At 39.1% G+C, this 15,849-nt stretch overlaps 1 protein-coding gene across 1 annotated transcript in view; it reads right to left on the bottom strand.

Moving 5' to 3' along the window:
- Positions 1-14,311, bottom strand: part of LOC100223352 (leukemia inhibitory factor receptor) — an 88,898-nt gene extending 74,587 nt beyond the window's left edge. The window contains exon 1 of the mRNA XM_072922628.1: positions 14,107-14,311. Coding sequence (XP_072778729.1) covers positions 14,107-14,224 — 118 coding nt within the window. The 5' untranslated portion in view covers positions 14,225-14,311. The remainder of the gene's footprint in view (positions 1-14,106) is intronic.
- Between the last annotated feature and the right edge of the window lie 1,538 nt (positions 14,312-15,849).

Below are 15,849 nucleotides of genomic sequence, written 5' to 3' on the forward strand. Positions count from 1 at the left end.
CCTTGTTAGGATTTGTAGAGCAGAGGATATTTCTTGCAGCTTAGAATGGAACAGTAAGTCTAAGTTTCAAAAGCCACACTTCACAGAATTTGAGTGCTTCTGTCCTTGGTCCCCTTTGAAAATTGCAGCCCAAATACAACACTAAATGCAGCTATCAGAGATTTTGAGACATCTTACAGAAAGTATATTTTCATGCTCTTTCTGTCAACACTTATTATGTCAGAAGAAGAGGCATATTTTCTTCTACAGCAGTTGTTATTCCAATATTCCTTTTTCATAATAAAATTAATTGAAACTGTTTAGGCAAAAGACATCATGCTCTCATCATGTAATGTCTAGAAGTCTGTGGGAATTCCTGTAAATAAAAAATCACTATGTGACCTGCTAAGTAAAAAGAGCATGAATGCCCTTCTGTGGCTATATGCCTGTATATCCGTGTCTGTGCATATCTGCAGGGTAGTATTGCCACTGTAGATCTAATTTAACTGCTAAAAGAAAACAATGACTTAGAATTTCTCCTCAGAATGTTTTTATCTCAAATTCCATTGTTTGTATTCCTACGGCACAGTCACTCTTTCCTGCTGTTGAGATGCCAGGATCACAGCTACAATGAAATAGGAAGAGAAGCAGTGCAAAGTAAAATCAGGCTGCTTGTAAAGGATTGATTCAGCAAATTATAACTCAATTTGGCATTTTTAATTCAAGTGGATATTTAGTTTCTTTGTTGAACACAGATGGATGTTAGAATAAAGTATAGCTCTATTCTGAAATGCTCTTTTGAGTCATTATCTCAAAACTAATAATGACTCAGTGCAATAGAGAAGACCACAAAATCTTCTGCTACACAGTACTCTGTAGCCTGAACCAAGTTACACTCCTAAGCTGCACGTGGAGAGCTTCTCTATGTGTTCGTCACCCAGGTGTCAATTGCAAAATTGTTTCAATTGTCAAGTGTTTTCTTGGCTCTGCTTCTTAACTGCCCATCTGTGAAGAGTTCTGTAAGACTCCTACAGGTAAAAGCAAAGGGAGATGAGGTAAACAGGCTGCCATTGGCAAGAAAGGCAGCAGAAGGAACAGCAGCTGTCTCAAAAAGCCTTTACCTCAGAGACCAACATCCTGAAGTTCCCAGGGAATACGCTCTGCTCGCATTCTGTACTGTAAAAGCTTTCAAATTTTAAAGGAGAGAAACAAGGGAAACTGAGGAAAATTCTGAAATGCTAAGTACTTGGGATGCTTCCTATGCCATTATAATAGGTGCATTTCTAATGGATTCTTATGGTAAATTATTATACAGTAATATAACCACAGGATATACTTGATTGCAAATCTAGACTCTGTACTTTAACAATCATTTCTATAGGGAAGCAGATGAGTAGAGGAAAAGAGCAAGACACTGGCGTGAAAATTAGGTCTGGCCTCAGCTTTACATAATTCCACAGTTGTAAATCTCTGAGAACATCACTGGTTGTCAGTTCTACTACAACATTTACCAGTGTGAAAGAGTAACTTCTCACCTAGATAAAAGTAACAGGCTTTGGTTGAACACCCAGCATCATTTGTATGTGGCAAACCAAGAACTGAAGGTTCAGTAACTGACAGAGACCCAGGAGTACTGGAACTTAGAGATGCCTGAGGCAAAACAATAAGAGTATGTGTATTGACAGCACTGGTCACAGCCTCCCTCTCCCTCACAATTGGCATCATTTAGTGGGATGTGTTTCCTATCACATGATGGGGGAGTCTGTGTGTACACCTCGAATTTCTGTGAATCAGCAATTCAGCTGGAACAATTTATGTCAAAATAAGTTGTTCTCGTAGAAAAAAAAAAAAAGTCTCCATTAATAACTTAATAGCCTTTTAATTAAAACACTCAGCCTGTGACCTGGGATCTCATCTTTCCTATATCAAATGGGATAATTTTCTTCTATTTCCCCTGTAGAAGTTATCTCACTTAATACAAACTTTTGACATAGTCTTTAGGCAAGAAAAAGAGAGCTGCTGCTGTGTCTTGGTGCTGAGGACACAATTCTGGAGTGCTGTGATTCCTATCCCTCCTCCCAGCAGGTACTTCAGTATTTTATGAGAAGAAGAAAAACTAAAGCAGTCTAAAATGTCTAATTCAGGGGGCAGTGATTGGAGACTTTAGCTGGGGGTTGGCAGGACCCAGTTTTAAATCTTTCTTCTTTAAATGATTTGGAGTAAGGATGTAAAACCAATTCTTCCATTTAGATAGCAAGGGACTTCCTCTTGCTATCTGATTTTTGAGTGAAGGTCAATAGAGAGGCCTAATGACTGATAGTGGAAATTTCAGAAATGTTAAAGGAAGGAAGTCAAACACAGTGATTTTAAGCAGATAAACAGCTACATAGCAACTGACTTTAGAAACTCCTAGTGGTAATATGGTACCGAAATCTGGGCCCTAAAATACAGGAACTTTATTGTTCTCGTAACTTTATGTTCTGTAACTTCAGAGACTGTGCTTAAACCTTTTTTTTCCCCCTCCACAGTGAGATTCTGCATTGTCACAATCAGATAATAATTCCTACTTAGAAAATTATTCCTACTTGAAAACTTTCCTGGTGGAGATCCTTATCAAAGCCTCATTGTGCTCCTTAATGCAATAAAATGATCAGCAATGCCTAATGCCTAGTGTGGCAGTTCTGGGCTGGGAGTCTTGAGATACTGGATGCAGAAAGTCGATGGAATCATGGCTTGTGTGTGACTATGCTGAAAGTGTTTCCTCAGGTACAGTAGATAACTAAGATATATGTAGTGCTTAACCTGTATAAATAATCTTACACACATCTTGGTCCAAAAGATTGAATGTAAGATTTTTGAGTGGAACTGTTCTTGTTCCATTCCCAAAAAACTCAGCTGCTTTTTTGGACCAACAATGTGATATTACTGTCCCTTTCAAATCTTGCCCATTTAGCGTTGAAATTCTATAACTGTTAATGATGAAGAATTACAATACAATTAACTCTAATCTAACTTTTGGAACAGTATAGAAATAATTACTAGGAAGTTGTGAGCCTTCTTTTCCTCCAAAACCTTGTATAGTGCTAAATAGTGTGTACTGCAGTGCTTTTGAAAGTCATCACTTCATAATGGGATTATTTGATTAAAACAAACTCAGGAAATGGGTTTATTCACTGTCTAAGTTATATAAATAAGGATAAAGTCTTCATTTTCTTTAGGACATTTCACAAGTACTAAATAAGTAAAACAAAAGTTACTAAGCCTATCTATGAAAATCTTTATCAAGTCAAGCATACTATTGTTAACTACATTTAGCACTTAAAAAGGTAAATTTGGTTATGTGGTTATGGTTCTCATCTTGCCTTACAATTGCTATCTAGATTTATGTTTACTGTGGGCATGCTCCTAATGTGTGTATTCATATCAACAGCATTTACATGCTTTTAGTAACTTGTTAAGATCTTCTAGTCACCAAAAATATAATTGTGATTCCCTATGCTTTAGAAATATCCTGAATTAATTGAATCTACCTTAATAAGCACCAAGTACAAAAAATATGTGTAGACATTTACAGCCTTTAGCTTTCTTTACTGCATTGCCCATGAAGAGGAATGCAAGAGGAGAGAATGTAAGGGAGACCACTTTTTAAAGGCATAAAAGATATTGTAAACCGAAAATTCATTTGAGAAGCTTTAATTGCATCAGAATAATGCAATTATGTGAACTGAATATTAGGAGAGCTACAGCTAATGTTTGTGTGATGCTTGGCTCAAAGAAAATATTTACCGAAAGAGATAGGGCAGGGTGCTGAATTTGATGAGTCTGGAATTAAGGACAGTATACAGGTTAAGCATTCACTATGAACAATCATGCTTTACAGGGAATATTTCTGAAATAACTAAAGGAAAAGAGGAATATGAAAACAGGGGACCTCTGCCAGTGTCCTTTGTAGGAGTAAACAGGATTAGGTATAATGAGATTATCAAGTAATTCTGTGTGGCAACACGCACACAAATCAACAGACAAGGGGGAGGGAGATGGATTCTGAAGTAACTGTTAGCAGCAGCAATCTACTAGCCATAAAGTAAGGCTCCCCACTCCCTTGCCCCCTCCTCCCAATGTGGAGGACTATAATTAAAACTGTAACCAAGTTACAGTTTTAGTTACAGGTTTAGTTTAGTATCTACAGTTTTAGTTACAATTTTCATTGTAGGACTATAATTAAAACTATAAGCAAGCATGGCATCTGATAGCAAGAGTTTTTCTGTCTAGCAGTCAGTGTATTCAAGCAAGACAACAAGAAAAAAAATGTTCCCATGCTGACCTTTTCCATAGGCTCGCTTTCTCCTTACTTCTTTGGAAGCATCATTAAAGATATACAAGCCACCAAAACCAGGGTAAATGTAGTTTTTGTCTGTTGCCACAGAAACAGCTCCATAATTAGGAGAGTAAAACCCATCCTGGTAGAATATCCTCTTTATTGGTGACATTCTACCTGTATCAGAATCAAGGATAACCTCTGGAGGAATATAATCCCACTGTCATTCCTGTTACCAAAGTCTTATCTGATCTCTGTTTTTCCTTTTCCTGTGCTGTCACTGGTGGACTCTGAGTTCATCAAATTTCCTGTGATATTTAAAGAACTTCTTGGTCTGATGCATTATTTTAAGCCTGCCTCTCTATGTTTTAGAATACCAACAGGAAGCATTTACCCTACACAAATCATAGTTACTGTTCAATGCTCAGTTAGAAAGACCAATTTGTCACATTTCATATATATATAGAATAAGGTATGAAACCAGAGCATTCTGGACCACATAACATAACCACATAAATTTTCATTTTCTGCCCACTCTTTTCATACTAGGGAACCCCACCACAACTGCTTGGGAAGGTTTCTGAATACAACTTGGGAAGTGGCATGTGTGTCATGCTGAAAAAGCTCTGTTGTAGCAGAGACTGTAGTTATGACTAAGGAGAATGAGAACTGTGACTTCTGATAGCAACTGGCAGTGAAAGCATAACTCTGCTGTGCCAGGATCTTTTGAGCCCACCACTTGCAGAGATATTTCACCCACATGAATCTGAGATCTTCTACTACGTGTGTTCTGCTTCAGCTTAGTTAGAAAACTACTCATATCAAGGCCCCCAGAATGATTTATCCCTAGGTCATTTTCATGATCTCTTTTCTCCTGTTGAGTCCAAACAAATAGGATGTCAACTTATTTGAAAGTTTGATGAAAGCTATTCTTTCCTATCAAGTAGGGAAAATTATGGCTTATTTTTTTTTTATCTGATGAATTTGAATGGAAAGGCTCTAAGGTTTCTTGCAAAAGCCAGCAAGACTCCTTACTGCTATGTGTTGTGGGTCACAGGCTGCCACTTTTGAGAAAGAGGAGTAACCTGCACGCATAGGATTTCTTTCAAGCATGACTGTAGGAGGATATAGGCCAGGTGTTTAACAAACACATGTGGTATGAACACACCACATATGAAAGCAAATATATTTAATACTCACTCATTGTTGTAGTGAAATTAGCCTTTTTTATTTTTTGGATCTATGATATTTAAAATGAAAAGCAAATAATAGGCCAGGTAAATCCAAACCAGGTTGTTGGCAGCTGGGTTCCAGAGATGGAAAGATGCCAAGGAAGGCTGATTCCTGAGTGTAAAAACAAATATCAGGAACAATGAAACCATTTTTCTCAGCTATTTCTCTTGCACAGGAGGCATATAGCTCTACAGATCCAAAATCCTCCTGCAAATGTTAGTGCTGTCATGTGTGTTAATTCCTCAACAGCTTGAAAGAACAGCGACATCCAAAGCTGCAAGTGATCTCTTCCCCACTAACACCCCCTTGCATGTGCAAGGGCAACTTTCTTGCCTTGAGCTTTGACACCCACATATCCACAAATCCTTTCCAGGCTAACATATATAAAATATCAGAATGGCTAAGGCTGGAAGTGACCTCAAGAGGTCATCTGGTCCAACTCTCCTGCTCAAGCAGGTCACCAGTTGCCTAGGACCATGTAGAGTTACATGGGACATGAAGACTATTAGAGTCTCTGAGGCTAGAAGCTCTAGCCCCTCTCCAGGGAACCTGCTTCTGTGCTCAGCGAAAAAGGAAAGTGTACCCTCCTGTCCAGAGGGACCCTCCTATTCTTCAGTGCTGAAGATATAAGCAGGCTGATATCCTCTCAGCCTGTTATGGAACACCTCTGGAAAGAGCCTGGCTCCATTTTGTTTACAGATTCCCTTCAGGTTTTATACATGTTAATGTGATCTCGCCATGAGCCTTTCCTTCTCCATGCTGAACATTCCCAGTTCTATCACCCTGTCCTAATAGAGACAATGATCTAATACATTAATTACTTAAGTTGTTCTTCTCTGGACTCTCCAGTATTTCTGCACAAGGCTTTTTATTTCCAGCAACAGCAAAGAGCACCCTATGGGGTCATTAAAATTCTGTTTGCCATCAGCAACCTGCTGAAAGATGTAGGGTTGGTAGAATTCCCTTAGTTATAGTGGAAGGAAGGGTTAAAGTGTCTTCGAGTTCCTGCTGCAGTGGTCTACTCTGCAGCACTGTAGTGCTCTCCACACGTAGGACCTTTCTGTCATGAAGGACCTTCTGGTGTTTTTCAATACCTCCCAGAATAATCTTCTCCATTACCATATCAGACACTGAAGTGAGATTGAGAGAGGCCTGTAGTTTCCTGGGTCATCCTTTTTGCCCTTTCAAAAGCTGATTCTCTTGCCTTCCTTTCTGTTTAGGATTAATCTCTTCCTGCCTCCTAGCAACCACTTGCCATTATAAATCCAGCCAAGACAGCCTGTAAACATCCGCTGTGTAAGTACCTAATGCAAGTGGAGTTAATGAACTGTTTGTAAGTACTGTTCCCTCTAGCTAGCACAGCCTAAGATCTGCACCACACATGCCTCTGTCAGCACGCTCAGGTATGCGATCTTGAGATTATAAGCAAACACAGCAACTGATAACTTGTGCTTGAGTAACTAGGGAAAAATATGTTCTTCGCTTGACACACCAAATCCAGATGGATTTACTGAGGACCCTATGAATACCTTACAGGGCTGCTAAGGTACTAACAGAAGTATATTAATCCATGTAACCAGAGTACCTACATTTGGTACTTATTTATTCTAGGATCCTTCTATCATCAGGAAAGATATGGAGAGCAATTTAAATCCAAATCTGAGCTGGTCTTTGGGGCTGTCCCTTTCTCCATTAATTCCACAGTGAGTTGAAACAGCTGGACTTCTTAGTTGGATGTCTCAGCATCTGAAGCTAGGCAGGATGAATCTGGGTGTATCTCAGGAACCCCTTTTTTTCCACCTGTATCATTATCTCTGTGTATGAATAAGCAAAGGATGTATAACCAGGTTGGTGTCATCTGACATTTTCTCTGCATAATTTGAGGACCTGAACTGCCCTGAGCATCTCCAAGATGAACCGTTATAGAATCATTGAACCACAGAATAATTTGGGTTGGAAAGAATCTTAAAGATCATATGCTTCCAAGTCAAATAATCATTGAACTACAGAATAGTTTGGGTTGGAAAGGATCTTAAAGATCATAAAGTTCCAATGGTTGCCTTGGGCAACCATTACGTAATATAAAACTGTGATCAATATAGATGCCACTGAAACATGATCATTTATATTACACAGTTTATTTAGCTCCTCCTGGGTTAACATTCTAGCCAGCTGTGTTTGCAGGAGCCAGATATCTACTCTCCTTATTTTACTGATGAAGTAAAATCATTCACCTTGTAACAACTGTCTGCTAAATCAGTTCTTCACACTCTTTCTAATAACAGAAAATTTAGCAAAAATATTGGTTTAAGAGACTGTCCCATGGCATGGTCCAGAGTTCTTTTGACTGTGCTAACACTACTGTCTGTGCAATCATTATAATATAGATCAGTGAACAATTAATTTAAAAAAGAACCCTTCAAAACCTGAAGGTCTCTTACACTAAAATTGTATTTAAGAAAGCATATGCCACTGTAATAAATAATGAGGTTGTTGTGTGGAAAAATCTGTTATAATTTTCAGTTGGATTCAGATCAGGTTTACTCATTGGCTTTGGCAAGTAACACCCAGGTCATGCAAAGAGCACAGTAAGTAATCTATAATATAGTAAATTGCATGTGGAATACTCCAGAGAGCTCAGACAGGAAAGGCGGGATTCATCTCACTTCATGGTACACCTCTGCAACACGGATATCTGCTCATTTACAGATAATGGTGAGAAACAGCCTTTTAAAAACGTGATTAATTTCAGATTATAAAATGGATTGTGCTGTGCTAAGTGCCTGTTTCTCACCAGTGGTTATAAGGAAGTGTGCATCACTAGCTCAGTTGTGGACATCTTTGTTATCGACAGCTATGAATTCTTCCCTGCCTTTCCTGGCAGAGACATGCCACACTCTAGTGTGTGTGTGCACGGGCACACACACACACACATGCCTACACACACACACACACACACACACACACACACACACACACACACACACACACACAATTAATTCCAAGATAAAATACAGGTATGTATGTGTTAGTTACCATGTATAAGCCCTTTCCCCTCTGATTTCCTGCCACTTTTCTGCATAAAGTGACCATGATACATGTTACAAATTATGTGGGTTCTTTGAAGCTGAGGAGAAAGGTAACAGATCAGGCTCCCTTCTCTTGTCCAAGTCCTCCAACTTCACATCTGCTCACAAATAGCAACTCTCAACTGCCAGCAACAGTTCTCTCCTTGCACTCAGTTAACTGGGACTGGATAAGCACAAAGTCAAAGCAGCAGCAGGTATTTGAATTAGCATAAAAGACAGACAGTCATTTGCTGTCCATGCTGCAATAGGGAGTTTAAGCACTCCTCCTTGTTAGCTGTATTAAATGATGTAAGGATGTACAAACTCCAAATGTCCAGTCTTCTCCCTTTAACTAAGAGGAAATTTTAAGTTAAAGAAGTTAGCTAATAACCATGTGGTGAGTCAGAGGTTGTTTGCTATGGATCCTGTTTGCTGTGTATTCTCCTTGCACAAATGTACATATCTCCTTCACTATGCACTAGTAGTTGGTAGTGAACTAACTTTCCTTTCCTACGCCTTGGGAGTTAATCCACTCATTTCAGTCATCTAAACAGATGGAGATTCTAGGACTGAGCCACCCTTAATACCTAGAGGTATCTCTTCAATCTGCATTATTCAGTCTGAACTTCATCGTGGCTCCTCTCTCAGCCTGGAGGCACTAAGTGTGTTGGACCTGGAAGAATGAATGACATGAGAAAAACTTGCAGTTCAGTTTCATAAGCAGAAGTGAAGACTATTCTCAGGTTTCTCCAGCATGCAGAGATTTCTAGGCCCACCTAGCTTCTTCCTGCATGGATTCAGAAATGCAAGGGATGAAATAAAATTTTGACAGCCTTCCTGCTTCTTTTCTATCTGTTTGGCCTAAACCCAAGTTCTGAAGAACACAATATACTGCTTGTCAGAATGCTTTCCTGCCAGAGTAATTTGCAATATCAAATTATGCATCACAACACCCTTGCAAGGTAGAAAGGAAAGTAAAAAGCTGCAAAAAAAACATCACTTGTTGCAGCAATTTCATGTGGGTCACAGCTTACATTTGGTCTAGGTATTTCACATGATGGGTCAAAGAGACACTGAGGCAGAGGATAGGATCTCCATACTCCCATCAGTGTGAATGGGAATGGAGACTACTCAATACTTATACAATCCTTAACTTTGATTGTGTCACCTGCCAGTCTCAAAAAGCCAAACTCTTAAAGTATTTAAAACAGTAGAATAGCGACTTGCAAGGTCTCAAAAGCACCTACATCTCCATCTCCCATCTAAAATCCCAGAGGTTCAACCTGACTTTAGATACTTACATACTCTATTAACATGGCCTAAATATGGCACATATAACAGAAATCCCAGAGGCTGTGATTCTCCATGTCCTGAACAAACACCCTGCCTCCAGAAATTATCCTTATCCCTTCTACAGTATCCCATTGTCTCCCTGCAATGTCTGCAGACACTGTGGCACCATTTGGGCAATCTCTAGTGGTCATCTTCTCTGCCAGTTCAGTGTTTGTAATTTTTATTTCTTCCTGGTCTTGAAGTGGCTTATCTGGCATGGTGTTATTACAATGTTATTATTTGCTGGCCCAGTGAAAGTATGTTTAAAGAAAAGAATATAAACAGGTTTTGGAAAATATGTAATTTAAATTCTTGCTGATAAATTTAATTCCTCTGTAGACTACCACAGAGTTTAGAATTAGAGGTGGGCCTCAGTCAGTTTTAACATCTGGACCCACAGCCACAGGATGAATTCACAATAGTTCCTTTATTAGTTCTTTTAATAGTCTTTACAACAGAATAAACTACTCACTTATTTAGCCCTAAACTTCCCAGAAATTGGTACATTCAGATGTCAGGGAGAACTGTGAAGTATCAAGCAAGAGTCCGGAGCCCTTCTGCTCTGCAGTTATTACTGAATTTATCTCCTGGGAGGACCCTGGGTGATGATACTTTCCAAAGTTACAGAGTACATCAGAGAAACAGTCAGAAATTGCCCACTGGTACAAATGAAGTGTAAAACATCTTTTCTTCTACTATCACTACCTCACCTGAAACTCAACTCTTTCAGTTAATGTTTGAAGCAGAAGGAAGAACTTCAAGCTCACTAAGTACAGTCTTCTGGGAACAACCAGATTTATTCATTATGAATTATTCTCAGCTGTGCTTCCTGGGAGGAGCAGGATGAAAGAACCTATAAGCTTTTTGTAATTGATTTGTGATGGGTCAGGTTCACAGAGCATAAAATAAAATAAAGAGCCTTCTATTAGGCTGAAGTAACCCAGTCACTAGTGCAAGGAAAAGCAAACAAAGAGCTTCCCTTAGCTCAAACACTGCGGTATTCTCAGCCTGTGAACACTGACTGACTTACTGTTATGCACATATAGCCGAGCTCTGGCCTTCCCCACGTTTGCCTTTTCAATAGCCACATCCTGGCTTGCCCGCAATGCACAAATCCAGCACGACCGCCCAGGCTGGGAGTGTGAGAATGGCAGATGCAGGAGGGGGAACAGCAGCTGTAGGCAGCATGGAAATGCACTCTCTTCAAATGTCATAAAGTGCTGGATAAAAGATGTAGCAGACATGGAAAAGAGCTGGAATCCTCCAGGTCGAGGGCATTTTCCTCTCCCCACCATGTTGGCTGGGAGCCACATTCCTACATTCCTGGCTCTGCCACAGAACAAGCAAGTGTTGTAGAGCCAAAGGCCAAATGCTTTGTTGTGGGTAATGTATGTCAGGACAGCTCAAACAAAAAGCCAAAGTTTTACAGTTCTTCTGCTGGCCATATCCTGTGACCTGAATTTCAAAATTATTACTAGATTAAGTTATTCTGTAGCCTCTTTTGATAAAACCCATTGAATTTAAAACTGTGTCTCTTACACTGGAAGAATTTCCTTGGATTAGAATCCATCCTTCCTTAACGAAATATTTATGAATTGACTTAAAAATGCCACAACACTGGACATCAGTGATTTTCTGCTGGGATTACTAAAGACCCTCTTACCTTGCAAGCCAAACTCTGAGATTCACCATTACTTCATACAAAATATGACAAGAGACTCACACTTTCATCAACAGTTTATATGCCACTAAAGCCTGTTTCTTTTATGTGCTGAAACAGCAGAACAGATAAGAAGTAGGAACAGACACAGTGTTCTGGTATTTACTATATTTTAGTCAACCATGCCTTAGGTATATTACTCATCTACTTGTTTTCCAAGGGGTGAGAAATACGGAGTTTGATATGTGGGCATGGTGTTCTCATGCCATGTGATGGCTAAGAAACACAGGCAAGGGAAAAACTGGGAGGCTGGATGCATTCTTCAGTATATTCTTTCATAAACTCTTTTTCTTCTTCATTTATAAACCCCTAGGGAAGAGAATAGTGCCAGTACTGTCACTACCATATAGGATCTTCCCTGGCTAGGTGTGTAGAGGGAGAGAAGAGATACATCAGACTGTCAAAATGAAACATCATGATTACAACACAGAGACCCTGGAACCCTGAATATTTTATAACTTAAACTCTTACTGTGCTGTTTCTTTTCATATAGTGCCCTTAGTGGTTGCAGTTCAGGGACAAATAGGTGTCTTCACACCAAACAGATCCAGGAAACTTGTGTGATTCTTGATCAACTGCCTTCCCTGTTGAACTGTTCAAGCAGTGGGACAGTGGGGCGTGGCTTCGGCTGAAGCCAGGTAGCGGTCTCCTAGACAATTCCCAGGTGTGCTTCCAGGAATCAGTCACAGCTAGTGGTCTGGATACAGCCAACACGTGTTGGAGGGCAAAACTGCTTAACTGCATAGACACAGCTACTCTGCACCAGTTAAACTCAGCACCAAAAATGCTTTTTCTTTTATTTTTCCTATTATGGGAAATTGCTAGTCTGCATTTACCATGAAAAACCCTGCCTTGTCATGCTGAAAACAATTGACAGAAGTGGAATATTAGAAGGTTAAGCCTTTAGATGCTTTTTTAACTTCCCCCAATTTTATTCTGCTCTCTCTTTCCCTGCAAAATCTGTTCATACATTCATGCAGTGGTCTGAAATATGTTAAAATCTGTGAGTTTTTTGGGTCTTGATGAGAAAAAGGAGGTAGGTTTAGGTCTAGGGGGCTGGAGGGGGAGAGAACAAGAACTGTTATCATGGAAATTCTGAGAGAGCAGGAGGGACAAACAGCAATAATCAGAATGGATGTTTTTTTGTGTGAGAGCACTACAACTGCAGTTTCTTTTTAGAAAGATACCCACCACAGGCTCATTTACCATGACCCGAGCCAGAGAATTGCACATCTCTTTAACAATTTTTTTTTCCCTGAAGTCAACAATACAGGACAATTTCAAACTTTTTTTTTTTCAACCAGTTTCCCTTCAGTTTTTCAGTCTGAAGTGACTGGATCAAAACTTTTGAAGAAAGTTTGTTTTCTGAAACACAGTCTAAACCAAAGCCCATTCAGAATAATTTTCTTCATGGAAACTGTTCTATTTTTGTTAAATTTGATAACAGCTTGTTTTTACAAAATAACACATTGATGCCAAATTGAAGCTGGCAATATAATTTAAAGAAGTGTCACTCTGGATATAAACAGGAAATGTTTAGAGTGCTGATCCAATGATTAATGAATGTTTCCACATCTATATAGCAGCCAATTTTCCCTTTCCTTGGAGATAACTCCATTACATAAGCTACAGAAGGGCCAGAACCTTGGTTCCATGTATTGAAGTATACAAAAAATACTTCTGTACAAATGCTGGCATGGTTTTCTCCCTTTGAAATCAATTACAGGCATCTTCACTAACTCCAGTGGGAGTGAGAAGCAAGCCAGTGTCTGAAAGCTTCTTTGCTCACACCTCTTTTTCAGGGCCAAAGCAGTTTTCTTCTGCAGGATTTTTCAGCTTTCATCCAGTTCATTCATAGACACCACTCCTTAAAAGTCTGACTATAGTTTAGTTAGAAACCCTTCACTTTCCTCCCTCTTAAACATGCTAATATTTTTTACTGACTGGAGGGAAAAAAGTGAATTTGACTGAATAGTTCTGAACCCAATTGTATGGCTCCATCCAGACACCCTCAGTGGTCTTTTTAGGTTGGCTCTAATCAAAATACACATTAAAAGGGAGCCTAACAACAGCTGTCTAGTTGCCCAAAGAGTACCAATTTAGGATAACAATAGCAAAGGGCAGAACTTGTTAACTAGTACATGCTATCCCCAGACCAAGAAACCAGTGAAAAGAGAAAAATAAAGAAGGATGTATTTTTGTCATTTTCACTATTCTTTTTGTAAGGACACAGAAACCTCAAGCACCCAAGGGAGCCCAAGACCTTCAGTTCAGCTGCTTAACTTGGCACTTTAAAGTTGCAAGCCAAGCATATCAGCATTCATTTGATGTAATTTCTGAGAAGCAAAACTGCACTGACCAGAGCCTTTGTAGGCAAACTGAAAATAAATATCAGGTGAAAGAAGAACAACATGCTAGTGTTTTTCTAGTGAACTCATAGACAAGTTGAGACTTACCCTTGAGAGCCAGCCAGGTGCTCCTAAGTTTCTGCAAGGTGTCAAGAGGGTTCTGCTTATCCTGAAAGCAGTAGGAGGGAGAAAAAACTTTACGGAAGACAGGATTACAAGTCAGCATTTGGTTTCCTTTTGTCTATTCTTTTTGGAGATGTTTTTCTTCAGTTTTTTCAAGCCCAAGACTGCCTTATTTCTGCTTTTGCCATATTCTGGATATCCAGGCTCTCCAGTAGCTCTTGTGTAAGAAGGAGAAATCTCTATATAAATATTCACCTACAACACAAAAACTGTCTGAGGTAATAACCTGGCAGAAAAACTCTCTTATGTAAGAGGAGTCGCCCCGACCTAAAATGTCTCTACCACATAGCTTTCAGGAATGAAGGATGTTTAAAGTTAATAACTCACTTTTTAATCTTTAACTTGCAAAAACGTGATTGTTCATAGCTGAAATGTGTTGCCTTAGGAGAAAAAAAAAAAAAAAAAGAAAAATGGCATGCTTAACCTTCTTTATTAATGCTAGGTAGGAAGGAAAAGCTGTATGTAATATATGGTTTTATTTTGTAGGAATACATGCATTAAATATATATTACATATTTATTCTGGGGATGTACATAGCAGCTAAATACTCCCATTAAGGACCTGATCTCAAGCTTGCTGAAGTCCATGGAGCTGCTGTTGACCTGAATGGCTTTGGATAACTCCTAGTCCTGAGTACTTAAATTTAGAAGTCTCCAGTAATGACCCTAAAATAATGACTTAATTAAGGCTTCAAACTAAAGTGAGACTTGGGCGCTCCGAAAGTCTGGTTCATGTCTCGAGGCACATTGACTCAAACTGCTTCTCTTCTGGTTCTAACCAAAAGACTGCCTCACCTATTTCAAAAACAATCAAAGGCCCATGTTGTTCTTAGCTATGACACTGACTTTCATTCGCAACAAAGTAAATAAACTGAACTCTGTGTTTATTCTTTCTATTTATCCTGTTCTGCTTGAGTGTGTGGGAATGTGTGCATTTTCATTTCTTTATTTATTTTGTGATCATTTTTTGCTTGCTGAAGCCACAGCTTTAAGAGTCATACCCAAGTGTTCCCAATATAGTCAGACACTATTTCAGGGAACAGACAGTTTTATTCTCCCTGTTCAAAGAGATTGGCTATGTTGTCATGTATCTGTAGCACAATTTCTTTTTCAAGTACAGACAGTTGTTTGCTCCACTGCATCACAGTATATAGCTGTCAGTTTAATTGTCTCCTTCTCATTTAAGCAACTTGGGCCATTCTACTAGCATAAATGTAGGAATTAATAAAGCTCTAGGACTCTGGCTAAAAGAATGGGGCTGCAGTACTGCCAGACATAGAGTTATATATTTGGAGGAATAAAAAAGTAAATATATTAATCTGTGCAAAATAGCAGCATATTCAACCCAAGAGCTGGGATGCACTGCTTTTAGTCCCATGAGCTAATAGGAATACAGAATTATTCTGTATTGGAACAGTTTTGTTCATTACCTAACATGAAAACATTCTGCAATCAAGTCTATGCAGTATTTTATGCAGAAATGAGATTGAAATAATGTCATTGAAATGTAGCATAGATAATTTGAGTTCTCCTGTAATGGAACAGAGTAATTTGGAAGAACAGGTGTAACAGTTCTTTGGATAGACCTTTCAGGGCACAGTGAGGACTGGCTGTTCCTTAAGGGAAAGGGAGCCAGGAGTTGAGCACAATACCAGACTGTCAGGGCAAA

Source organism: Taeniopygia guttata, chromosome Z, assembly GCF_048771995.1.
Source record: "Taeniopygia guttata chromosome Z, bTaeGut7.mat, whole genome shotgun sequence".
NCBI lineage: Eukaryota > Metazoa > Chordata > Aves > Passeriformes > Estrildidae > Taeniopygia > Taeniopygia guttata.